At 37.4% G+C, this 26527-nt stretch overlaps 4 protein-coding genes across 6 annotated transcripts; 2 read left to right on the top strand and 2 right to left on the bottom strand.

The window, feature by feature from the left end:
- The first annotated feature begins 6032 nt into the window (after window positions 1-6032).
- Window positions 6033-12051, top strand: LOC131312847 (oligopeptide transporter 3). The gene is made up of 6 exons (XM_058340842.1): window positions 6033-6738; window positions 8137-8234; window positions 9231-9800; window positions 10247-10502; window positions 10628-10810; window positions 11115-12051. The coding sequence occupies exons 1-6, from the start codon at window positions 6211-6213 to the stop codon at window positions 11730-11732; spliced, it is 2253 nt and encodes a 750-aa protein (XP_058196825.1). The 5' UTR covers window positions 6033-6210; the 3' UTR covers window positions 11733-12051.
- Window positions 12052-13123: 1072 nt separating this feature from the next.
- On the bottom strand, window positions 13124-18891 carry LOC131312848 (SNF1-related protein kinase regulatory subunit beta-2). The gene is made up of 4 exons (XM_058340843.1): window positions 18480-18891; window positions 17132-17310; window positions 16879-17041; window positions 13124-13634 (listed from the first exon to the last, which is right to left on the bottom strand). Exons 1-4 carry the CDS (start codon window positions 18672-18674, stop codon window positions 13308-13310), a joined length of 864 nt encoding a protein of 287 aa, XP_058196826.1. The 5' UTR covers window positions 18675-18891; the 3' UTR covers window positions 13124-13307.
- A 2326-nt stretch (window positions 18892-21217) lies between these two features.
- LOC131314440 (acyl carrier protein 3, mitochondrial) lies at window positions 21218-24011 on the top strand. 3 transcript variants are annotated; one of them, XM_058343063.1, is made up of 3 exons: window positions 21218-21351; window positions 23202-23395; window positions 23611-24011. In XM_058343063.1, the coding sequence occupies exons 1-3, from the start codon at window positions 21318-21320 to the stop codon at window positions 23800-23802; spliced, it is 420 nt and encodes a 139-aa protein (XP_058199046.1). In that variant the 5' UTR covers window positions 21218-21317; the 3' UTR covers window positions 23803-24011. The 3 variants fall into 3 exon arrangements, with proteins under 3 accessions (XP_058199046.1, XP_058199049.1, XP_058199048.1); XM_058343066.1 differs by having other exon boundaries at window positions 21232-21371; XM_058343065.1 differs by lacking the exon at window positions 21218-21351 and adding an exon at window positions 21390-21579.
- On the bottom strand, window positions 23897-25642 carry LOC131314439 (uncharacterized). The gene is made up of 2 exons (XM_058343062.1): window positions 25305-25642; window positions 23897-24507 (listed from the first exon to the last, which is right to left on the bottom strand). Exons 1-2 carry the CDS (start codon window positions 25573-25575, stop codon window positions 24158-24160), a joined length of 621 nt encoding a protein of 206 aa, XP_058199045.1. The 5' UTR covers window positions 25576-25642; the 3' UTR covers window positions 23897-24157.
- Between the last annotated feature and the right edge of the window lie 885 nt (window positions 25643-26527).

Genomic DNA, 26527 nt, shown 5'->3' with positions numbered 1-26527 from the left:
AATGGTGGAAAACATGTGTCTTCTACTAGGATCCCCTAAAACCTTAGATAAGGCAATCCACAGTGGTATAATAAAAAACGGATGACTAAAAGTTGACACGTCAGCTTTTAATTATTTACTTAAGAGGTTATTAAGCTTAACAATATTGAGCATTACAATTGTCACTTCTAGTCCATAATCAAAGTAAGGGGTTTATTACAATTTCACTTTCCACTAAAAGAAAAATTACATTGGGTGACGAACAAAAATCGTCACAAATTGCATGTTTTTCGTCACAAATAATATAGGTGACGAAAAAAATTTGTCTACTAAAGGTTGTTGAGGGTTCCAACCTAGTGACGAAATCTTTTTTTTGTCACCTATAGTGCCTTTTGATGACGAAATATTTTGTCATCAAAAAGTGAATAATTGGTGACAAATTTTTTTTCCTCGCTTAATTGTGCTTTTTGGCAACGAAAAAATTTGTCACAGATGGGTCACATCAGTGATGAAAATTTTCGTCACTAATATAAGAAATCAGTGACAAAATTTTTAGTTGCAAAAAACGTTTTCATATGGGAAAAAAATCATTCTTTCTTGCTCCTGCTGAGTTTTGAACCCGAATCCTTAGAGTTTTTCATGTAAGCTCCAACCAACTACACAATATACACTTTTCAGTAAATATTTGAAATATCTAATATATAACATATATTAGATATTTAAAATTAGCAATTTTGATAAACATGAAAGTTGTAGACAATTGAGTTATTGTTCAAACCCAATTTGAATTATCTCAATTGGAGTTTTTAGTAAATAGTTATGTCCGAAATATATTTAGTGACAAAGCGCAATTCATAAATTTCGTCATGAAAGATACCCATTTGGCAACGAAATATATTTTTCGTCACTGAAAGCATTAAAATGGTGACGAAATTATTTTTCATTAACAAAGTTAAGCATTTTGTGATGAAAAAAGTATTTCGTTACTAGATTGGTCTCATTTGGCGACGAAATATATTTTTTGTCACCGAATGCTTAACTTGGCGACAAAAAATAATTTCGTCACATTTTTTAAGCTTTCGGCGACGAAAAATGTATTTTGTCGCCAAATGGGTACCTTTGGTGATGAAAATACTTTTTTCGTCACTAAATAGGTATAATTGGTGACGAAATTATTTCGTCATAGAAGTTGTCAAAACAGTGACGAATTTATTTTTTCGTCACCAAATATACTCGTTTAGTGACGAAATTAAATTTCATCGCCACTTTTTCGTCACCAATTTTCATTTTTCTTGTGGTGTTCTCTCTCTCTCCCTCTCTGTTTTCTGTCATTCACTTCTCTCCATTTACGTTTTAATTTTGGAAAAAAATTAGTGACTTTCTTCTCTCCTACTTTGATTTTTTTTTTTTTTGGGGGGGAGGGGGGTAGTGGTAACTTCTAGTTCATAACCAAAATAATAAAGGATCCATTACAATTCCACACTCTCCCCCTCTGTTTTTTGTCATTCACTTTCCTCCATTTACGTTTTAATTTTGGGAAAGAATTAGTGACTTTTTCTCTCCTACTATGAGATGATGATGATTATTATTATTTTTTTTTTTTTGGGGGAATAGAAACGGAAAAAAATAGTGAAATACCTTAATCCGGCGATGATGAGTTGAATTGTAGATAATCGAGAGATATGAGATTCACTTTAGGAGGAAAAGAAAGAGAAATAATTTGTGGGTGAAGTGAAAAGATATAGAGTAGGCGGAGAAAAAAAGAATAAAATATCAATTGAAACACGTGTGTATACAAATTTTGAAACTAGTTAACTTATATGATATGGGGTCCACAAATTTTAATTATTGAAAAAGATTGTTGGTTTTGGTTATCCAAAATTCAAAATTTGATTATTTCTAAGAATATTGTTTAATTTGATTATACCATTGTGAGTCATTTTTTTCACCAACATTGTTAACTTTAAAAACAATTGATTTTTTATTACACAGTGGATGATCTAAGAGCATCCACACTGTAATAATCAAAAAGTGAATAATCAAAATTTTTTACGTCATCTTTTAATTATTCATTTAAAGGGTTACTAAAGTTAACAATGTGAAGTCACACATTATTACTTTTGATTATTCAAATGCTCAAATTTAATTATTGATTAGAAAGTTTCTAACTTTGATTATTATAATATGAGCACTTTTTAAGCACACATTATTAACTTTAATAATTTTTTAATTTTAATTACGTATTACATTATGGATGCTCTAATACTAGTAGTAATCTTGAAATTTGGTTATTGATGCTCCTCTAATACAAAATCCAACATAAATCCATCCATCTACTGACAACGAGGCAAATCACGGGCATCTATGCCTTGGTCCCGTTTCTGTTTTCTAAAAAAATGAATTTTTAAAAAAGAAAAATAATTTCAAGCTTAAAAATTATGTATTTATGTAAATAATTTTTCTACCAATATGAATTTTGTTTGATAGATCTCGTTGACATCTTTTAAATGATGCAAAAAAAAATTAAAAATTAAAAATTATTTTTATTATATTTAAGTTTAAAATTATCTTTTTTTTTAAAAAAATAAAAAAGAAAACGGAACGGCAACTAAAAGCCTCTACGGCCTTTAATCATCATTCCATGTTTGACTTATTAAAAAGTTTTCCGTGCCAATCAATTATTGCCACAAAACATTGGGAATTTCCACAAACGACACAACAAAAGCACGTGCTTTTCGTCCCATGTGGCCACTATCCGGCTCCATCCTAACGGCACCGTTACGCGGACGAGACACCTTACTCAAAAACATCATTCTACTGGTAGGGTTGGCAATGGGACGAGTAGGGAGTGGATACCACTATTTCCAAATTCAAATCGATCCTCATCCCTTCCCCGATCCCCACAGGAGAATTATTTTTACCCTCCATCCCCTCCCCAAACGGGGAACGGGAATTCCCGTGAGGAATTGGGGATCCAACTGAAACTACAGGCAAAACCGGTATTCTTAATCCGATATCCCTCCTGCAGCAAGACGCCAAGAACAAACAACACACGCAAAGCTCTTTAAAGCTTTGTTTCTTAGTCTCTCAACACGACGCTATTTCATGAGTTTTCGACGTGAACAATATTTATCAGACGTGAACAATATTTATCCGATTAGAACTATCAATTTGAGCTCTTTTTTCTACTAATCTTCTATCCGTGGTGAGTGAATTCAATTACTTCTATGTTCATTGATAGTAAGATTTAATTTCTTTTTTTCTTTCTCACTTATGTATATATAGTACTCTTATATAATTTTCATTTATGTATATAACTTATTATATATATATATATATATATATATATATATATATATATATATATATATATACACACAAACGGGACGGGGCGGGACGGGGACAGACTCATACCCATCCCCTACCCGTTTCCCATTTTTTTTTTAAAATTATCCCCATTCTCTACCCGATTCCCGAAAAATCCCCGAATCCCCAATTCATTTGGGGCGGGGAATGGGGCGAGGCGAGGTGAGGCGGCCGAGATTGCCATCCCTACCTACTAGGAGTATAAGGGAATAATGTAGTTAACGGCGTCGAATTCGCAGTTACTTATGGGAAGTTCACTTTATCCTACGTGGAGGTCTCAAGGTGGGTCACACGTGAAAAGACCACATTTCTGCCAGCTGGATGACCTTATGTGGATACGCAAGTGTGTCAGACGCCTTATGGCACGTGACATCACGCTCTGGATTAAAGGTGCTACCCACCTGTTCACCACTGCCATCATTCGTTTTTGCTTTGAGCTAATAACCTCCTGCACTGACCAAATTACCCTTGTTTAACAGTAGTACCACTGATTATAACGTTGTTTTAGTCGCTAAACGGTCACTGATACGTCAGTTGATCAACAATTTTATGATCCGACTATGGGTACAGGTGAATTGTGGGCCCACAGCTAAGTCCAACACAATTTATCTCAACTGTTCATTAAAGTTTAAAACTTATCCGAGTAAGCTAATTCTTTACAAGACTACTAAAAAAATTTGAATGGCTCGTATCAATTTTGTGGGACACTAGAGTGAGCCCTACAAAGAATCTGTTGCTATGGGTACAACCTTCATCCATATATACCCATAGTTCGTGGATAATTTATATAGAAAATTCCAAAATCAGTTCAATGAGCTGACAATAGTAAGTATGTGAATGTGTATTAAAGAGTATTAAAAGTACACAAAAATACGTGTTTTTCTTATTTTTTAATGTGTTTATTGTCAACCTAGTGGGCTGACAATAGCAAGACCTAATAATAAATATGAAAACAAGTGCTACAACAAAAAACGATGACTGCTATAGCTAGATCCAAAACAATGGGAGTGCAATTTTGTTCACCATCCTTTTCGAACAGGAAATAGAATTGTTCACACTCCTAAAAAGAGCCCTTTTATTGATTGAGATGGTGTAGGTCTCACCCCTGCAATACACTTTTTGGTAAACATGACATCACTTTGTGGTGAGATTCACATCATTTTAACCAATAAGATGGAAGATAAGTGAAAGGTGAACAAAACTCAACTCAAACAATGGTCGATAAATATATGAGAGCTGCTACACACACAGCAGTCTGTGCACAGATTGTGCACAGATTTTTTTGTGGGGCCCACCACGGGTCCCACACAAATCATCCGAGCCGTTCATTAAATGTAAAACAGTTTTTCAAAGGTTCCCGTAAAAAATAGGCTCAATCCAATACCTATAGGTGCTTCATCCAACCATCTAACTTTTCATTCAGATTTCCGGTTAATGAAAAGTTATGTGGTTGGATCGAGCACTTATAGGTATCGGATTGAGCTTATTTTTCATGGGGTCCCTTGAAAAAGTGTTTTACATTTAATGAACGGCTCGGATGATTCGTGTGGGACCCGTGGTGGGCCCCACAATAAAATCTGTGCACAAATTGTTAAGAGATATAAACAATTGAAAATGGCACGCAGAACTGTAATGAAAACTTAAATTGGGATGGAAGGAGTACTTATTCGATGCTCCCGAAGCATTATGGCCATACTCTCAACAAATCACGTACCGACGAATTTTACAGGTGAGATGTCAAGTATAACTTTTACTAACAAGAGGAATGACTCATATCGTATAGGTTGAAATGAATTCATCGATAATTCATTGACCTGAAGTGCTACGTGACGATATAACTTGATACTCTGATGGATCAATGCTACCTGGCACTCCGAAAGTACCTAATAAATTAGTCGAAACTCGAAAGTACATTATACAATATTGGATGTGTATGAAGCCATTATAGTACTTTGAGTCACTATTATGCCCCTCTAGCCGGGAGTTTCCACTAAGTTTTTGATAATAAAATGTAGGCTATTTTAGCATCTTATTTTCACTAATCAACAAATTTTGACATTTTAACTTGTTGTTCACACTAATTAATAATTTGTCAACAACAATTTCTTTCTTAACAAATTTTTCACTAACATACTCATCTACAACTTATTCACTACCAAAAATAACTTAACATTTCTCAAAAAATAACTTAATATTTCTCAATAACTTATTCACTACCAGAAACAGCTAACAATTTGATTGCAACAAATTGTTTCTCAAAAATTATTCACCAGGGGAAATGTCAGCCTACTTTTTTTGACTTATCTGTCTAGTTTTTCATTTATTGTTTTCTCTTTCTTTGTTTTTAGGTTGGTGTCAAATCTATATATCATATCATTCGTCTTGACTAGGTTCTCGAGAAAATATAAATATACTATAAAAAAAATTAAAAATAATGCATATAAGATTACCAAACAAAAATCTTTTGATCAAAGGGTCTTTAAAAGTTTAATTTTGAGATGCTATAGTGCGAGCGTACTATAGCCGTGTAAAATGGTCAATCCGACTGTTTGGATAGTGCAGGTCATTTCGTCGATGAACTACAAATAGTTCAAATTTGTGAGTAGGTATTTGAATGGTGCAGTGCAGGCCTTTTTTGTTTTGAAAGGCATAAAGTCATGCCAGTCAACGCATCCTACTGTTACATTTGCCAACGGGACTCGCGTTGAGTCTCCGACTCTGACGGAGCCTTTTTTGGCATCCAACTCCATATAAGGGTATTAAAGTCATTCCACTTCCCCTCACTCACACTCTTATATATCACCGCTCATTCTCCCCTCCAAAAAACATAACCCCTACTCCTCACACAGACACGCCACCACCAAAATGGCCTCCAAAGCCGACCACCTTCCCCCCGCCGCCGCCCCCCATCACCACAGCGACCCCGAGAAACTCAACGGCCATACCCCAAACCACGACCGGTGCTCGGTCGAAGAGGTCGCTTTAGTGGTACCGGAAACCGACGACCCTTCCCTCCCCGTCATGACCTTCCGGTCGTGGTTCCTCGGCCTGGCCTCCTGCACAATCCTCATATTCCTCAACACCTTCTTCATTTACCGGACCCAGCCCCTCACCATCTCCGCCATCCTCATGCAAATCGCGGCCCTGCCCGCGGGCAAGTTCATGGCGGCGACCCTGCCCGACAGAAAGTTCGGGTTCATGGGCCGGACCTTCAGCCTGAACCCGGGTCCGTTCAACATGAAGGAGCACGTGATCGTCACCGTGATCGCGAATTGTGGGGTTTCTTTCGGTGGGGGTGATGCGTACTCGATTGGGGCCATCACGGTTATGAAGGCCTATTATAAGCAGAGCTTGAACTTCTTGTGTGCGCTTCTTCTTGTTCTGACCACACAGGTAACTTGTGTAATAATTCCTTTTCCTTTGGATTTCTTTTTTTAAAATTCTATTTGGGTCTTTTGAGTTTATTTGATTTGATTTTCCTTTTTTGATTAGTTTATGATATTCTTGTTATTGTTATTGGCGATGAATAAATATATTTCTGTGCCAGCCTGTCTTTCCTAAATTATTGTTTTTATAGACTTTTATATTAAGGATCAACTGAGGAAGTTGTTATCGTGTTAGGTAGTATTTTTTTCTTTTATGTATTGTACATGTGGTTTTTTCTCTTCGGTTTTATATTTTAATTAACGATTTTCATCTGGTTGGAGATTAAATGATTTGGTCATCGATAGTATAGCATTGAATTTAATTCAACTTTTTTCTCTGGAAAAAAAGGCAAGTATCGAAAGAATAACTGCTTATCCATTTAGAAATCTGAAAAAAGAAAAATTAAAAGTTGAGAGTCAAAACTCCCTATTTTTATGTTCAATTAGTATTTCCTTATAAAATTTTGTACTCCGCTAAATAGGAAAGTGTATTATCCCATGTAATGAAAACTAATTTCGCGACTCGTGAATATATTTGAAAAGTAACTTTAAATCAGAATTCATTCATTCATTCTCTCTCTCTCTCTCTCTCAAGCTAAATAATTAATAAGAAGTTTGATTTTATTTTCAAATTCTTTTAAGACGGGGGGAGTTAATCAAAAAATATTTAGGCAACATGAAGCAACTATTAATATTGACCTGAAACTCGTGCTGGTGAGTTTTGGAATTTAACTGAATATATAATCCTTGACAATGCAGAATGATAAAAAGAAATTCATGTAGGTGATCCAATTTATAGGGACGAATTTATATTGTTGGTGGCAATGTTTTGTGGAGATTTATTTTCTGGGGAGTCCACTCCAGAGAAGCTTCTCTGTAGTTGGGAAAGAAGATCAGACCAGTCCAGTTTACTTCCATGGCCCCACCATTGGCTTACTTTGATAATATCCTTCGTTCGGATTTAGAACGTTCATGAAAAAAGTTTCATGCTTTTCGTCCTTTTTTAAAAACAAAAATATAGGTTGAACTCATGTAGTTACGACTCTCTCGGATTAATCTAATTTCATGGTGAATATACACGGGACCCAAAAATTGAATGGCTCGAATCATAAAAAAAGGTCCTATGGCAGTCCCACAAAAGCAAAGTGGATAGGCCAGTCTTCTCTGATGGATATTGGACTGGCCATTCTACTCTCCAAAGTGGCCCTTGTTATACCCAGCGTTTGTGGACCCCGCATGATTTTGTGGTGGTAAGGGGCCCTCAAGCGCCAGTTGGCCATGCTCTAGGAGGACCCAATAATTACTCGTTGTACCCCGCTATCTACTTCCCCATTACATATTTTGACTTGGCATGATTGGCTTGCAGATAGTGGGATATGGATGGGCTGGAATGTTGAGGAGATACCTGGTAGATCCTGTTGAAATGTGGTGGCCGTCAAATGTTGCTCAGGTTTCTCTTTTTAGGTCTGTCTCACCTTTTTACTCTCTAATGTTTATGTGTCCTGTTGGTGCTTATGATCTCTACTCATTAGGATTATTACTACACTGAAATTTATGTAGAGAAAACCGCAACGCGAATAATATTGCCAGTGTATGAATTTCCTCGATTGTGTAGGGATCAGTTGAATTCAATTTGACTACATACGTGTGCAGCAACAACTTTTTTTCTGAACTCTTATTCTCTGGCCCAACGTTAAAAATTCTTAAAGTACAATTTCTTTTTCCCTTATACCATTCTTTACATTCATAGAATTCAGTTAAGACAAGGCACATGTTTAAAAGTTCGTCATTTGCAAAGATGCTCCCTTCTAAGTTGTCGCATATCATGTGTAATGGGAGGCGGAGGGTGATTGATTCTTTTCAGTACAGATTGGAGTTCTTCTGTTCTCTACTTTCATTTGTTTTTGGAAACATGGAATTGTAGCACAAATATTCTCCAGCGTGACCTATGTTTAGTTGCTTTTGAAAACATAACATATTAATATTGTGCGTTGTAACTAATCTTTCTTGAGAAAGAGAGTGAATCTCTTAACTCAAAAAGAAGTTGATATGTTTGACGTCAAAGCCAGCGTGTAGAAAAGTTTACTGGATGAGAATTTATTTCATGGGCTGTCCTGCTTAGTGCGTACAATATTCTCTTTCAAGACCACAAAACCATTTTCTAGAGGAATGTAAAAGAATGGAATGGAAATCTTTTCTTATATCAGTTAATGATTTCAATGGAGATTTTGAATTATTCCCCCAGAATTAATTAAGGTGTGCACATGAAAAATGGAGAATTTGAATTCTCTGTCTTACAAAGGAGCACTTGCAAAGCCAAAGTGACCTCTTCTACCCACCAAATTCATTCAGTGACGCGGACATGAATTAAATAGACAACCATGTGAAACTTGTAGTGTTTCCTCCTTTTTCTGATTCATTGGCTGAACTTACATGACATTAGTGTCTTTTTTGTGACAGAGCCCTCCATGAAAAGGATATAAAAACACAAGGCATGACCAGGATGCGGTTTTTCCTTGTTTTCTTTGCTGCAAGCTTTGCCTATTACGCTTTTCCAGGCTATTTATTCCCAATCTTGACATTCTTCTCGTGGGTTTGCTGGGCGTGGCCTCATAGTATAACAGCTCAGCAAGTTGGTTCTGGTTACCATGGACTTGGGGTCGGTGCCTTCACCCTTGATTGGGCTGGGATTTCTGCCTATCACGGCAGCCCATTGGTGACACCTTGGTTTTCCATTCTCAATATAGGAGTTGGCTTTATCATGTTTGTATACATAATTGTGCCTCTGTGTTACTGGAAGTTCAATACATTTGATGCCCAGAGATTCCCCCTATTTTCTAGTCAGCTGTTCACGTCTAGTGGGCACAAATACGATACCACCAAGATCTTGACTCCACAGTACGACCTCAATATTCCCGCTTATGAGAGTTATGGGAAGCTCTATCTTAGCCCTCTGTTTGCCCTTTCAATTGGATCAGGATTTGCAAGATTTTCAGCAACGCTTGTTCATGTGGCCTTGTTTCACGGCAGGTATGCTGCTTCTCACTCAGAGATGTCAACCCCAGAACCTTGAGAAAGCTTGAGATTTTCTTTCGTATCCACCAATTCCCCTTTTGCGTAATTTTTTTTCCCATTTTTACTAAATTAGGGTTGTTATATTGATGCCCATTACTTAATGTTACTTATTTTAGGAAAAAGGAAATCACCAATAACTTCTTGTTTTGCTATTGTTTATGTATTATCAACAACAAAAGTAGAAATAGTTGTAAATGCAAGAGTTCGTCATGTTTGAGGTGCAAAATGATATTTTTACTTAACGACGTCATCATTAAGAAGTTTTCATTCTTTAAACTACCTGATTTTTTTTTTTCCTTTTAATTTTTAGAGGAAGTAGGTCAATATAGACCCTTCAAACATGAATGTCTCTTGCTTTAGCCTCAAATTGACAAAACTATAATTGGTCATTTATTGTCTAGTGATATCTGGAAACAAAGCAAGTCGGCAGTGAAGAACGTCAAATTGGACATCCATGCAAAACTCATGAAGACTTATAAAGAAGTACCACAATGGTGGTATCTCATCTTATTGATAGGAAGTATTGCCCTATCTCTGCTAATGTCCTTTGTGTGGAAGGAAGATGTGCAGCTGCCATGGTGGGGAATGCTCTTCGCCTTTGCCTTGGCTTTTATTGTTACCCTTCCCATAGGAGTTATTCAAGCTACAACCAACCAGGTAATAAGCCTCACTGCTTATCTCTAGTCTTTCCTAGAGCAAATTGCAGAACGTATCCTAATGTCTTCTAGTTTTTTTTTTTTGATCCATCCTAATGTCTTCTAGTTATGTGGACTATAATGCAGCAACCTGGGTATGATATCATTGCCCAGTTCATCTTTGGGTATATCCTGCCAGGGAAACCCATTGCAAACTTGATTTTCAAGATTTACGGGCGAATTAGCACCATTCATGCTCTATCTTTCCTATCTGATCTTAAGCTTGGTCACTACATGAAAATCCCGCCACGTAGCATGTACATGGCTCAGGTCAGCACTTCTAACAATCTTGTGCACTACTATATCAAATCTCTTTAAGGCCACGTTTAATGAATGTTATAAGCGTAGGATTAGTCATATAGTACAAATTCTTCCAAGTATTTTAATCCATTCTCATATCTTATGTGTTACTATCTACCTAAACAAAATCCCACTTACTCCTAACTTCCTCAATCCTATGGTTGGATGAATCTGGTCAAACCACCAAAAACCCACCATCGGATATTAAATCCAGCCTATAAGGGTACTATTCCCTCACAAAAATATGTTTATTCTTCCCTTTCTTTTTCTCCAGCTGGTGGGAACGCTTGTTGCTGGTACAGTAAACCTTGCAGTTTCATGGTGGATGTTGGGGAACATCGAAAACATCTGTGATATTGAATCTCAACATCCAGATAGCCCATGGACATGCCCTAAGTTCCGAGTCACCTTTGACGCCTCAGTAATATGGGGCCTAATTGGGCCAGCCCGCCTGTTTGGACCTGGAGGGTTGTACAGGAACTTGGTATGGTTATTCCTCATCGGAGCTGTTTTACCAGTACCTGTTTGGATACTCAGCAAAATCTTCCCTGAGAAGAAATGGATTCCCTTGATTAACATACCCGTTATATCATACGGATTTGCCGGAATGCCGCCGGCGACTCCGACCAATATCGCTAGTTGGCTCATCACTGGAACGATCTTCAACTATTTTGTGTTCAAGTACCGAAAGGGGTGGTGGCAGAAATATAACTATGTTCTGTCTGCAGCATTGGATGCTGGCACAGCTTTCATGGGGGTTCTGTTGTTCTTTGCTCTGCAGAATGAAGGCCGGAATTTGAAGTGGTGGGGGACTGAGCTAGACCATTGTCCTCTAGCCACGTGCCCAATTGCACCTGGGATTGTGGTTGAAGGGTGTCCAGTTTTCAAGTAGCAACTTTGTGAACTAGCCATGCAACTTAAATGTTGGGTGTTTGAAGATTCATGGTCAAGTAAGAAAATGCATTCCTTAACAGAATAGTTGCAGTTTAGAAATTAAAGAATTGAAATCGTAGAGCTGGTTACAGAGAATCTGCCATAATTCGAATAACAAGTTGCTGTTCACTAGCGTTATTGTAAATGCATCCTTATTGGATGTGGAGATTGTTTTCCCATCATGATTCGTCCTGGAATTTTGTTGTGCTAGTGAGACACCTATGACTACTAAAATGTTTATATGCTGCATCTGCCAGAAATTTTGGATGTTTTGATTTCCATAATTTGTTGGTTTTGCTTTTGCCTTCTAACTTGTCTACTCTTTGGGCTTTATGTGAAATGCCACCTGTGTGTGCCAGGATTCAAGCAATTGGCTCGAGAAGCTGGAACCAATTTATTTTGGATCCATGGTTTACATATCTAGCCTTTGTCTCTTGCCTAAAATTTAGAACAGTTCGGCAGGATTGAGTATATGTGTTCCCCTCAGACAAGCTCAAATCTTCATACTCATGCATTACCTTTACCGGCGCATCCGTGCATTTTCGACCATTAAGATCATGCAAAAATCTTGAAAGATTGAGAACATTTTCACATTGTCCATAACCAGGAAGGCAAAATAGGTACAGAGGACTTGAGAACCCCTCAGACCTGCCTTAAGTCGCATTTTCTTGTTCTTCGCATGTTCCACAGTTCCATTTGTCTGAAATTCAACGCTGATAAAACAAAGCAGAAGCACTTGCACATGCCTAGCAAACTTCATCAAATCAACCAACTTTGATGGACAAGATTGTAGAAAACCGGCCAGTCCAATCCCCAAATGGAACTCAATGCAAAACAACATATTGGAGAAGATTTGTGCTATAGAAGCAAAAAACAGTTTCATTTCAATGCAGTGTTTGTACTTCTGATGAACCTAATTCAGGAGTTGTCCAGAAAATCACGAGTAAGGGAAATACTGGATACAACCTATGTCACATACCTGTTTCTACACCCTTAATATGCACATGACCAGTAACCATCGGATCAAAACGAGATTGTGATGAATTATCTTCTGCTATCGATTTTATCTCAGGGATACGATAGGAAAACTCCAGGAAGTACTGACCAGAATACTAGTAGTTCCCAAAAGAAACTGATGAAACAAGCAGTTATTGTACCATTCGATGTACCACCACCACAGGGTTGAAATAACCAAGAACAATAAGAAACTGTTCTTTGACGGCTTCACCATTGCCAATTGCACATAAATCACATGTCAGTTAATTCAGCATTGCACCGTTACACAAGTTTCTTCTTTTGAAATAAGTATAGTGAATGATGAGCTGAACAGCACAGTGGGAAAACATCTAATTCCTGTCAGCCCAATGGTCGTTATCAATCATTTGTAATTTGTCGCATAAAACTCCAAAGTCTACTTAGCGGCTTTTTTCCCTTGGGTTCATATAAGCCTCCAGAATAACATTGGCCTTCAGTAGTTTCATCACTTACATAACAATGGTAAAAACTTCCGTCCACTCAGATGTATTGCAAATTTTTACCTTTGAATGGACTTGTACAACACTACTGTCACATATTTAGCTAGAAACCGATTTGTTGAACCAAGTGCCACCACAGAAGGGCTACTCCTTCCTTTTTGCATGTAAAGATGGTTAAGCACCACATGTTGAGGTCTTGAAAAGGGAGGTGGAATCTCCATGTAGGATGATGGAACATTGAGCAAAGTCGATTGTAGATGTGGAGGAACCAATGGTGGCTCCTTTGCATAATCCTCTGAACCAGGTTGGAAGTTGTTATAGCTCGATTCTGGTGACTGAGGAGATTCAAAACCAGAAATGCTTTCAATGTCTTCTGGGACATAATCCTGCAAAATACATCCATAACTGAGTCACTTCGCAATACGGTCGATTCAACACAACGGAATAGCTTAAGCTATTTATAAAATACCTAACGGCAATTCTACCAACAACTCACAATCAACGATCTAATGCTAAATTATCCAGAAATATAACGACATCCATCAGTCATCACAAGTAGATAATAATTTAAGCACACAATGGAAGAGAAACACTATTTTTTCACGTGGAAACCCCCAAAAGAGAAAAACCACTGGACCTGGTCTGAATATCAAACACTATATCAACTTTGTGGATACTTTGAATCCCAACCAATGGACTTAAGTTGCTCTTGCAAAATCCATGCGCATTGCTCCCTTGAGCATGATCTACACTGCATGAATCCATATGAACAAACCATGCCTTCAAAATCGAACCTACCTGGGACCTTGACTGATGCCACCTTGAATCCATGACTCTAACCTTTAAAATCCGCCACAGTTCTGTCAGAATCCACCGAAGGGCTTAAACTTCAAAGGGAGAAGATGAAGTAACCCTTCGAGATCTCCAATAACCCTCAAGCACCCATAGATCTAAGCTAAATCTCCAAGCACAATGAAGAATTCTCTCTTTAGGTATCCCTCTAGGATGATCTCAGGCTATTTCGGCTTGGTTTGTCTTAATAAGCCAGTTGGCTTATTTTTTACTTTATTCAATTTTTTTTTCTGCATTTGTTAGTTTCGTGTCAAATTTTTCTTGATTATTGGTTCGTCTCGATGAGAGGAATCGAAAAAGACAAAAATTATGATCAAAACTCAAATTTTTTGAATAAAGACAAAAACAAGCCAAAAAAGAACAGAAAAAAAAGAAAAAGAAAGTCAACTGGCTTATTCAGCCAAAGCAGGCCTTCTGCCTTCGCATACCAAAAGAGAGAAATACGTTGCACTTAGATCTGGACTGCAGAAACATAACTCAAAAACTGCAAGGCCACTATGGAGCGAGCTCCATCTCGCTAGGGTTAAGCTGGCAAACCCAGAAAAACCATTGTCACGCTTGAACACTGCAGCCCCAGAAAATCAATTCTTTCCCGCATTCCCATAAAGCTCATGCTTAGAACAGACTTCGGGGTTCGAGATGAAATCCAGGGCTTATACACTGCACATCTAGGAATTGAAATTCTGTTGTTGACATCACAATGCGCTTCCCATCCATTAATTTGCAGAGATTCGGAGAACAAACTGCCAAATACTAGCCATAGCTTCCACCAATTTTAGAGGCAATAAATGAGGCAAGCGCCAAATTTCATACGCACATATTTTCGAAAGCAACATGCATGTGACGTAGCCACTTGAACCTTCTGCGGTCATTGCTTGTAACTTTCTAATTTCTGCCGTGCTTGCTTGCCAAGAGCACTCAATCAAGTATTTGATGTTTCTCAAACGGAATTACCATACTAGGCTAGAGGGACTCTAGGACCTCATAATAAATGATATCACGAGTTATAAAGATCCTTCCATCAAATGACACTTGTTGAGTTCAGTATGCACACAAATTTGTGCCCCTAAACACGTACAATACTATAGGAGAATGTATGACAGAACAGCGGCACAAATTAGCAAAATAGTAGTAGCTGTCAATGGGACCTAAATTACTGATAAAAAAACATAAACGTAATCACCAGGGGAATCACATGTATAGCCAGTTTCTTACAAAGGTATGCCAGAGTCTTCCATCCAATTTTTACTGGTCGTGGCAAGATGCCACCAGACATAACCTTTTCTTCTAGCAACAAAGTTAACCATTTTAGAGGAGTAGACATCAGTCATTTGATGTTATTGGGATACAGGAAATACCCAATTGCCCTGGGAAACACGTAGAAGAGTGTAAGGTTTGCAATTACTTTGCATTCTTACATAGTCACACTCAATATAGTGTAGCCTTAATACAAAGCTCCCAATTAGGGTCCTGTGATGGATATCAGGATCCTAGGTTCAAAAGACCAACCTGGCCCTCTTGTTGCTAAGTACTGCAACACATGTAGCCTGGATTGACTGATGTGACCCAGGGAAGTCTGCAGTTGCATTCCTAAATGGGTTAATTTCCTTATTGCGGCAAATATTTGCAGAAAATGTTACCAAAATCAGGTGCCCGCAATACAATAGAAGCACGTATCTGCTTAACCTTCCAAATAACGAAGTACCAGCACTTTGCATTGTTAAAGGAATGGTAACATTCAGCTTGAAATCCGACCATTAATTGACCACTTTCCTATAGATATTCTTCCCAATGTACCTTTCGTTCTTAGGACCAACATCCAAATACTCGATCCATGCTGTAATTCAGACCTGGAAACCATCATCCACCTTAACCAGATTTAGCTCAACTCATAGAACAGAGCCCTGGGCAAGTAAAGGACAGGTAGTGTGCTGCCTGCGGCTGCCAATTCCTAGCTAATTGAAACGGCTAGATGCCTACATGATGTGGTAGCTAATAACAACTGTCATGCTATTTGTAGTCATTGCACAGAAGTAAAAATACGCACCTGAATGTATGACACATCAGACTCAAGCCACTACAGTTTTGGGCAATTACACCTAGAAAGCTGTCCACTTTTTAGTTTTCCATCTTGGACTTCTAATTTTTCAAGTCATACCCCCTGAAACCGTATGAATTTAAATGTATGTATTTTAGCAATATAGATAGCTTATTCCGGGAGCCTTCATTAAGTTTTCCAGCTCTTTTCGTTTCTAGAATATCTAGGAGAAGCTAGAAGTACGACTGTACAACCAGTGTAACCACTAACCAGAGATAGAGAATAATTGTCTAGAATATCTTGAACGTATGCAGAGAAGAAACACCACAAAGAAAGGAGGAGCAACTTCATCCAAGAAAAACGAGCAACATGGGCATAACAAGGTGATGGAAATGGCATAATAGAGTGACAACCCGATTTCATAAAAAAGAAGAAAGAAATGACAACAAGCAAGTATTTGACCTAAGGTAGAGCCAGCCTTTTGCAAGAAAAATTTGCTTGTGCAACACTACCGGAAGCACATTCCTGAATCGACTTCAACGAAAAAGTTGGCAAATATTTTCCCGATAATATCTTAGGAATATTTAGAACAAATCCAGCATTCCAGTCCTAATTGTCTCCACTAGCAGTAGTTACACGCTAATCAGGAGTTATTAATCCATCCAAGAACCATGTAACACGCACTACGTTCTCAAACATATCTTCTCAAGTCCATACTTCTACAGAAAGCTGGAGATTACCTGCAAGTCCAAAATGTTGTAAGCGTTGCCTGTTTCATCCTGGTCCCAAGGCATGTCAGGTGCATACCTCCATTGTCCATCAACAATAAACCTGTACTGGTAAACCCCTGATGGAAGCACTTTCATAATGGTGAAATCCTTCCCTGATCTCTGCAAAGGCTTTCTGATCAAAAGGGGGCGAATTGTATATCAGATTACAGTTACAAGGCCCAAATGAATTTAGAAAACCAAAAAAGAAAAAAACAATTTTCACCTTGTCTTCCAATTATCCCATGAACCCTCAACAGCAACTTCCTTCCCGTCGTAGCTCCATGTAATCATTGTGGGAATTCCTTGTTCACTAACTATGTCTTCATAATTTGTGGAAGTCTGCATCCACGAATAGCTTGGGACGTGCAGCTCATCAGGTCTTTGTAATGGCAGCACCGGGACCTAAGAAATCATAAGAACAAAAGATTAAACTAGCAACTCCTTTGTGCATTTTCCTAAAAACAGACAGCAGGCACTTCACAAGTCACAGCAGGAAACATCGAGGAGGCACTGAGCATGGTACAAATCAACAGCATAACAGATATGGAGATTATGCTCAGCTTATACTCAAATTTGCGTTACATGAAGCTCATTAAACACAGAACATTCAGCCCTGTAGTTTTTTGTAAACAACTTTGCTCCCAGCAAACAAAAATACAGCTTTCAGCATTTCGTCTCCATATTCGCACTTTTTTTTTTTTGGTAAATGGCACATTTTATAACCAACCATCCAAAAAATAAAAGGGCATGAGCCCACAAATCAAAACCTATACAACTTAAACCCAATTACAAGCTACTAACAACCAAACAAAACTTTAGTAGAGAGCAGTCTCAAAAATTCTGTTGGAGATATTCCAAAGGCTGCATATTCGCACTTGGTCCTTATAACTCCTTAAACTGATCAAATCTAACCTCTCAAACATCAATTTTCTGATCAAATCCACAAGCATTAAAGTCACAGGAACAGCCCAGGAATATGTTACAAGCTTTGCTTTTCTCCATTTCCAGTGAACAACAAATAACAACTCCTCTTCGGACACCCATCAAACAAGTAGGGGGAACACACAGTCAATTACAGGAAACAAAACAATCATCCCCAAAAATAGAATTTCGCAATATCACTCGGTTCATCAAAGCTGCAGCACCTACACAGATCCAATCACTATTGAAAGTCGCAACTACCAATTGACAAACTAACCTTTGGATGGAGGGGTTTCATGAGAAAATAAAGGAAAAGGTTATAGTTTCTTGTGACATCACTCATTTGGATTCAGCATTTTGTGAGAAACGGTGAGAAAAGTACAAAAAATAATTTTTTTTTATTGGCCCTTCTCCTTTCTCATCCAATCTCGCCAAAAATTGTGAGATTTGATGAGACAGGGCTCCCCTTTCTTATCTCATCATTCCTCACCATCCAAAGGAGAAAATTCACATGTCATCCAATAAATAAAACCCATTTCAAAAAACCCCAGAAATGAGATTCTAATAATCCTAAATCAGGACCAGAAAGAAGAGATCTTTACAATCCGAGATGGGTACAGGGGGAAAAAAAAAGATGAGAAAGAACAGACCTGAGGAGTGAACATCAAAGGGGATTGAGCAGCCCTAGGGCTAGAAGGTGGGGACTGACCCATCAACTCACCACCGTCGCCGTGAGGAGGTGGTGCACCACCCATTTCATCCGGTGCACCACCGTCCTCATCCACCCCAGATGAACCACCACCACCACCTGTGCTTCCATCTTCTCTGCCATTGACATTTCCCATCACTCCAAATTTATTCACCCCTCTCTACCCAATACTAGAACAAGAAGAAGAAAAGAACCCACCCAGAATCTATATTCCAGTGTAATAATAGACCAATGAGTTTAATAGGAGTATTAGCTTGGCTTTTGTTGGTTAAATAGTACCGGACTTGATTATTTTATAGATACTATCCAATAGAGACGGTGAATAATAAATATAGGATGTAAGAGAAATCAGAAATGTAATACGGAGTATTATACTTTACGAAATATCAAGATGCATTTAATATTTGTTACTTACCAAAAAAAGAAGATGCATTTTACTAATATTGATGTTCTTTTCAATAATAATAATCATGGTAAGTTGGAGTAATATTTTATTAAGTTACAGTATATATAAGTACTTAACGCCCAGACACACACGATTCGCATACAAATTCTATAATATAAAACATGAAAAGTGAAAAAGCTTCAATTAAGATTATTGTATAATGAAATCTGGGATGTGAAAAGAAGAAAATTAGGGTGACCATTTTTTTTCCTTTGCTTGGTAGCTTCTTTGGTGTGAAATGACTGCATAAGAGTCGTTCACACCAAGAAAGGTGTTACCTTTATGATAGAAATAATGATATTAAATACTAGTAAGGAGGTGGTTTAAGTGGTGAAAAGTCAGAACTTGATTGGACAAGACTCAAGTAAACAATACTCATTACACCATTCACAGGTGAAACTTTAGCTTTGGTCTCAATATAGTTGTGATGTGATCTCATACAAATAGTGGTATAATCTGACAGCAATACCTATATTTCCATTTTTGCACCCAAAAAAATATTGAGAGTACATACAGAGTATACACAATTGAAAATTTTGTATAAAATTTAAGTGTGAAAATCAAGTGAAATATTTTTTGTATCACTAATCATGCTAACAAGCGTCTAGATAAGCAATGGTTAAGGTGTAAATAAAGTCTACAAGTTAACGTACTGTTAGACCTAATTTATTTCATAAGTTTTACATTTATGTATCATTGTACAATCTTTAAAACTAATGAATGCTCGTATATAGTAGTTAGTTTTTTGAGATAATTTGGCACTCAACTTTTGATAATCACACTTCAAAATTTATTTAAACTCTAAAAAGACAAATATTAAAGTGTGGTTATAAAAATCGGAAGTGCAAAAATTATTTTTATACGATAAATTAAATATGCTCCCGACTATTACGTTTTATGTCCTATCTTAAGTAGTATTGTCATACGTTTTATGTCCTATCTTAAGTAGTATTGTCATTGAAAACACAAGTAATTGAAACCACAAGTAGGTAAGTATAAAGAATTCATCAATTGGGCTATTAGGTTTGATTAAGAACACTAACAAAAGAAAGAATGATGATTAATCATGATGTAGATGTACAAAAAAGTAGGCTTCCGATGAATATGGAGTGATGGTAATGTGGTGGCCCAATCCTGTGCGGGTTTAATGTGAAGGTTACGTCATCATTTTTGAGAAAGTCAATTTCAATGATGGGCTTATGGCCCAATTATAAAATTTTCGAAAAAAAAGTCCATTTCCTAGCCCATCCCGGATTTAATTACTTAGGGTGCTTTTCCGCTAAACTAAATTTACCACAAATTATGACAATAGTCAAGTTATTTTCATTAAAAGATATCTTAGTTGATAGTATATGTGAGAAGAATGACGTGCCTAAAAATCAGTGAAAACTTGAGTTTTAGTCCATTTAATTTAGCAAAAACACACCCTTTAATTAATTTGAATTGTTCATTTTACTTATCTTGTTAAATAGGTGATCCGCACAAAATTGTTAAGTTCGTCTCGGTAGCCTGAGTGCATTCATCTCGCTGTTTAATTTTAAAACTATTCACCTTTTTTTTTTTAATCTTTCAAGATACTGTATTCTATTCACATAGTTAAGATGACCCAATATTAGGTTCAAACCACGCGTGTTGTGCCTGAGGGACCATCTATGTAGACCCTTCCAGGTATGTTCTAAAATTTTCTCAAAATGTTTAACACTACTATTTGTTGTTTCTAAAGTTTTCTACATCGTATGATAATGAAATTTGTCTTAAAATTTACAAACGTTGACTAGGTTACGAACTTATAATTTGCATAAGAGTACTATTTGTTGTTTCTAAAGTTTTCTACATCGTATGATAATGAAATTTGCCTTAAAATTTACAAACGTTGACTAGGTTACAAACTTATAATTTGCATAAGAGTGTGAAAACTAATAGCAAATTGGAATGTGATTATTACATAAGAACAAAAAGGAGATAAAAGGAAATAATCTGAATACCGTGGAACATCTGTTTTTTTTCTATAATTACAAAGGGGCAATCGCCATAGAAGGAATGATCAAATGAATTTGGAAGGATGTTCAAAAAAATCAAGTGGATTTGGAATATTTTTACACTCCTCTTGTTATCATTCGCATTTTTTGGGTCCAAACAAAAATCAGTACCCATTAATTTACTTAAGAGGAAGAGAAGCCAACATCAATTGGGTTCAAATGGGCTCATATAGGCCATTCTGTTTGGATCTCACGATGGGCTATCCCATTTTCCTCCCGCGTAGGGGCAAACTGAAGTAGACCCAAGTGGGATTATAATACCTCCTACTTTGAGACAATAGAGCAAACACCTAGAATGCAGCCTTCTTCTGTGCTGAAAGAAAACGAAGGTATAGAAGAGATACTTGGGGTGAGTAACTATTTTCTAGTTGCTTCGTTCTCTGTCCCTTCTTCCTTCCTTACAAACTACGCATGAATCTCCATTTTACATTCTGGGTTAATACTAATATTGTTACTGTTGAAATCCCTCTTCATATTGATATGATGCTAATCATTTGCATCAGATATGATCGATAAGCTATGTTGAAGTTTATGGTTTGGCAATCAGCAAATGAGAGGTTAGGTATGTACGGTACATGGCAAAATGTGAGAGAAATCCTCACCCTTAACTTTATCTCTGTAAAACCCCAGTTCAGGAGCTGTTGAAACAGTATTTCGTGAGGTTAGGGTGTTAGTGTTTGTGATATGTGCGAGAATTAGTATATCCGGTTGCAAATGATGCCACAAAAAAATTATTCTGCTGAAAATCGGAAGAGGGCACGAGATATGTCCTTAACGCGCCTGTCATCGACCAGCCAGTCTTTGGCAACCTATCGATTTTAATATCTGCTTATGCTGCCCCTAGTCTTGCAACTGTGTGAATCTTTCTATGAGACGTCGTTTTACTGGGTTTGTCACTCATAAGGGTACTCTTACCGTGTAGATACTTTAGTCTTGTAAATTCATTTTAGTCGTGATATCCGAGAATTTGGCTTGTCATCAGAGGTCTTCTGGGCGGTGTATATTAAACATGATTTTACAACAATTAGCATATGCTCACCCTTAACTTTATCTCTATAAAACCCCTTCAGGAGCTGTTGAAACTAAATTTTGTATGGTTAGGGGGTTATTGTCTGTGTTATGTACTTATGGGCGAGAACTAGTATATTCAGTTGTAAACTTGCAAATGCTGCCCTTAAAGACCAAAAAATTAATTCTGCTGAAAATCGGAAGAGGGCATGAGTCATAACGCGCCTGTTATTGACCGGTCAGTCTCTGGCAACCTATCCATTTTAATATCTGTTTATGCTGTACTCTTCCCTTAGTCTTGCAACTACGTAAATCTTTCTATGAGATGTCGTTTTACTGAGTCTGTCACTTATAAGGGTACTCTTACCGTGACACATTCAAACCATATTGGTTGGGTGGGAGAGTGTTAGTACATATACTTCAGTCTTGTACGTTCATTTTAGTCGTGATATCAGAAAATTTGGCTTGTCATCAGATCTTCTGGGCTGTGTCTATTGAACATGATTACAACAATTAGCATACTATTTACCTGTAATTCTGTGGCATAGAGATAAATGAAGAAGGGATGGAGGGAATGTGCAGTGATATAGACAGTTGATCAAAGGCCTTGGATGTCTTCAAAGATGGTGTTAATCAATTGTTTTTCCAACAGGGAAACAATGGTTCTGTGCCATGTTTTTTGCTCTTCAAGTAGAAAGTTGTTTTATTGCTAGCAAGTTGCAATTTCTTTTATTGCTACTAATCCCACTTTTATTGAACGATGGCTGTCCTTGTATTTGCTTATAAAAAAGATGACTGTCCTTGTATTATTTGCATTGTATTATTTGCATTTTGCTACTCAATTATGTTTAGAATAGAGCCCAGATTAATGTACGTTGACTTTTGCAAGGCAATTGGGTTCTTTGTGTTTTGATGCTAATGCACAACAACTTTTCTTGCATGCCTTGTAAATAGCTATAACATTAACAGTTTTCAAGGTATAAATTTACTGGACTCAAAAAGAAACTTTTCGATTGTACTGTTTTTCCAACTCTTTTGCATCAATCCTTTTCCCCTTTTCTTTTCCACATTAACTGCTCTATTGCTGCAACTTATGTTTTCGTGAAACTTGAGAAGGATGGATTTTTCTTCAATGCAGTCTGAAATTGTTTTGTATTTCCTTTGTTATCAGCTCGGGTTAAAATGCAAAGTACAAGGAACATGATTTTGTGTCATTTGAGGGTTAGGGTGTTCCCTACTCAAGATGTGAATGCGCTGAACAGATTGAGCCGACAGCTTTGCACATTTAAAAGTACCAGCCATGATCAGATAATGACTCAAGTCATCGGCTTGGTCAAGAAATTTGACAAGATTGATGCCACCAAGGTAATAATTTTTTTCTTTTTCCTTCTCTAGTAGGAGTATATTTTAGTAACTTCACACATATGTTGGTAGGATATGATTGGTACTATGTTCTACAGTTAGATTATTATGCTGAATATTGTCACTAGGACTGTCTAGAATGCAGTTGGCAAGGCCTTGTTTGGGCAAGATCAACAGTGCTGACTTATTGATCCTGATATCTGTTGAACTGTGATTAGGTTACGGAAGCAGCTGATTTCCAGAAGGACTTGTGTCTTGACAGCCTGGACAGAGTGGAGCTAGTTATGGCTTTCGAGCAAGAATTCTCGATTGAGATCCCTGATGAGAAAGCAGATAGGCTTACTTGCTGTGCTGATGTTGCTAAGTACATCATATCTGAAGCTCAGCAGAAAAATATGGAGAATTCTTGATTGGATTCCTAGATTCTGGTTATTGGTTGTTTACAGTTCTGATTTTAGAATGCACCAAGGATCTTGGTATATGTTTACCTATTTTCAATCTCAGTAGAACAACGTGCATTTTGAATGTAATATTCAGGGAACAATTATAATACATCTGATACAGAATTACATCTTTTTTGAAAGTGCTTAGTTGTAGTCACTCATAGCTTTCCATGTAATCTCTCTCTCTCTCTCTCTCTCTCTCTCTCTCTCTCTCTCTCTGTACACATATTTACATGACTGGTAGATAAGGCAGGATCACGCCTATCAACTCAAATGTTGTGACTAGAGCGCCATCCAATTGAGCTGTGGCCATTTTTCAATCTTACACATCAGTAGGGTGGTCAGATGGCACCTTTTGCTTCGGTGTCTCCTTTATGCATCCTTCTGAAGGTTTTGGTGTCAAGTTTAAACTTTCAGCCGTGTAAGTACGGATGCCGTTCCTAGATGATGACAATTTCAATTCAGTTTGGTTCCCGGTAAAAGCTGGGTGACAGAGCGAGTGCTTTGGGAGCCGAAGAACTTTGACTACACATCTTTTGCCTAAGTTTGGAATTGCATGGAGGTGGGAAGGAAGATCAATGAGGAAATCTCCAAATTCATCTGTACTGACTTCTACCCAATTTGATTTGCTTGTTTTTCCACTTGTATGGCACGAGACAGCGACCAAAGCACCTGTAAAGATTGGAAAACCTATCAGGATTACTATATGAACCAGTAGAGAGGAAGAAATTGGAAAACCATAATTGGGGGAAAGAGGCAGTGGAGGGTCGACGTTATTGGCATGTAAGCTTGGAAATCCAGAATTTGGTGAAAGGAATAATACGTCTCATGTAACAAACCAAAACTACTATGCCGTGTTCCTCGTTCACTTGGAGCCTGCTGTATGAATCATTTTTTCATTGTTTCTTTAAGCATATGCTCAATTCATTTCAGTAAATGACTCATTTTTTAGCTATATATCTCTATGATAACTAATTTAGTCCTTCCTCGCCCATGGCATTTTCGTTTGCAGTGTTTTTGTAGCTTTCTTAATTTTAGTGCTATCACCAAACCAGATTATTTTTTCTTCTGTTAACTTACCGTGCCAAAGTTTTGAACCAAGTGAGATCAAAACCTTAAGTAAGTCCTAATTCCTAACCATGATTGGACTTGGCAAAAATTAAAAATTAAAAAATCCACCATGATTGGAACAATTCTGATGTTTAACCACGCTCATCTCTAACCAGTGAAATCGATAGACAAGAGTCAAGAAAACACTTTACACTATGATCTCTCTCTCTCTCTCTCTCTCTCTGAGCCTCAACAAGCATGAATGAGTTGCTTTGCGAATCAGTACACTCATGAACTCTTATGTTTTTTTTTGCTCGGCCTCACGAAATCTATGTTCCAATTAAGATTCTTTTTCCGGCATTAATTCAGACAAGATCTTGTGCAACGGAAGTCATCAATGAAATAGGACATTAACGAACCTGAAACGGGACGGGGATCAATTTGAGCTTTCTCCCCCAGGCAAGTCTCATGACAAAAAACTGTACCCGATATGAGGACGGTGGAGAGCCTTTCCTCTCCATATCCAGCCATTTGCATCAAGTCCTCTCTGCTAGATATTTCCACCAAAGGGTTAATCTCACGTCCGGCTGCTGCAGCCGGAGATGATCCGAACAAGAAGAAGAAAAAGATTGGTATGAAGGTCATGATCATAGTCACCAGATTGTTGCAGCCGTGAAAATGGCTCAGCATCTTAATTTGCGTTTGCTCTGGAGGACTTTGTGTTTAAGCAACAAGATGGAATCGGGAGACAACGAAAAGCTACCACCTTCGGGTTTTATAAAATCTAGTGCATGGTTCGTGTGCCCTTTGATAAATTTGAGATTACTATAATGCCCTTCAACTTGACTAATACTTTCAATTACTCCACTCTTAATGGTTTTATATGTTTTTTTTCTTCTAAATGATGCCAAATTTTCGGTGAATCGATAGGAAAAATGGAACTCGAGAAATGACTGCTCTATAATAGTAGGTTTTATTCTCATTATATTTCACCATAAACGTGGTACAAGGTGATACATGCATCTTGCATAATTCTTTATGCAAATTTTTTTTTTGCAAAGATGATAAACTAACTATATATGCTACCGCTTAACTAAATTAGCAAATATAAAACAGTGACAAAACTACATATTTTATTTGTCAAAATTCACTAATAACGACAACAAAACTAATACCTAGATTAATTTACAGGCATTTGAGTCGTTAGACAAAAGTAGTTAACATGTCATCCAAAGGCGACTAAGGCAATTTCGAAGTTGCGTGAGGGGTGTATTTGTCTTAATACTCAGCCAATTAAGGACAACCGACTGTATAAGAAAGTATTGTTGGGAAGTTAAACGGTAGTATAGCCAGGTTGGTTGCCTACTCACCATCGTCTTTAGTCTTTGCGTACTCTCTCTCTCTCTCTCTCTCTCTCTCTCTCTCTCTCTCTCTCTCTCTCTCTCTGTTTTGGAGTTTATATACTACTTTATTCTATAAAAATCAGTGTCTCTGTTTATCGAAGTTTGCAGCAATGACACGTTTAATTGGCTTGGCAGACTTTTCACTCTATTTTCAAGCCTTCCCCAACCATCCCCCATCTACATATGGCATATCCATATACATCCTCAAAGTTGGTAAACATCTTTTGTAACAAAAAAGC

The sequence above is a fragment of the Rhododendron vialii genome, chromosome 13a (genome assembly GCF_030253575.1).
Source record: "Rhododendron vialii isolate Sample 1 chromosome 13a, ASM3025357v1".
Taxonomy (NCBI): Eukaryota; Viridiplantae; Streptophyta; class Magnoliopsida; order Ericales; family Ericaceae; genus Rhododendron; species Rhododendron vialii.
This window is presented reverse-complemented; position numbering and strand designations above follow the sequence as displayed.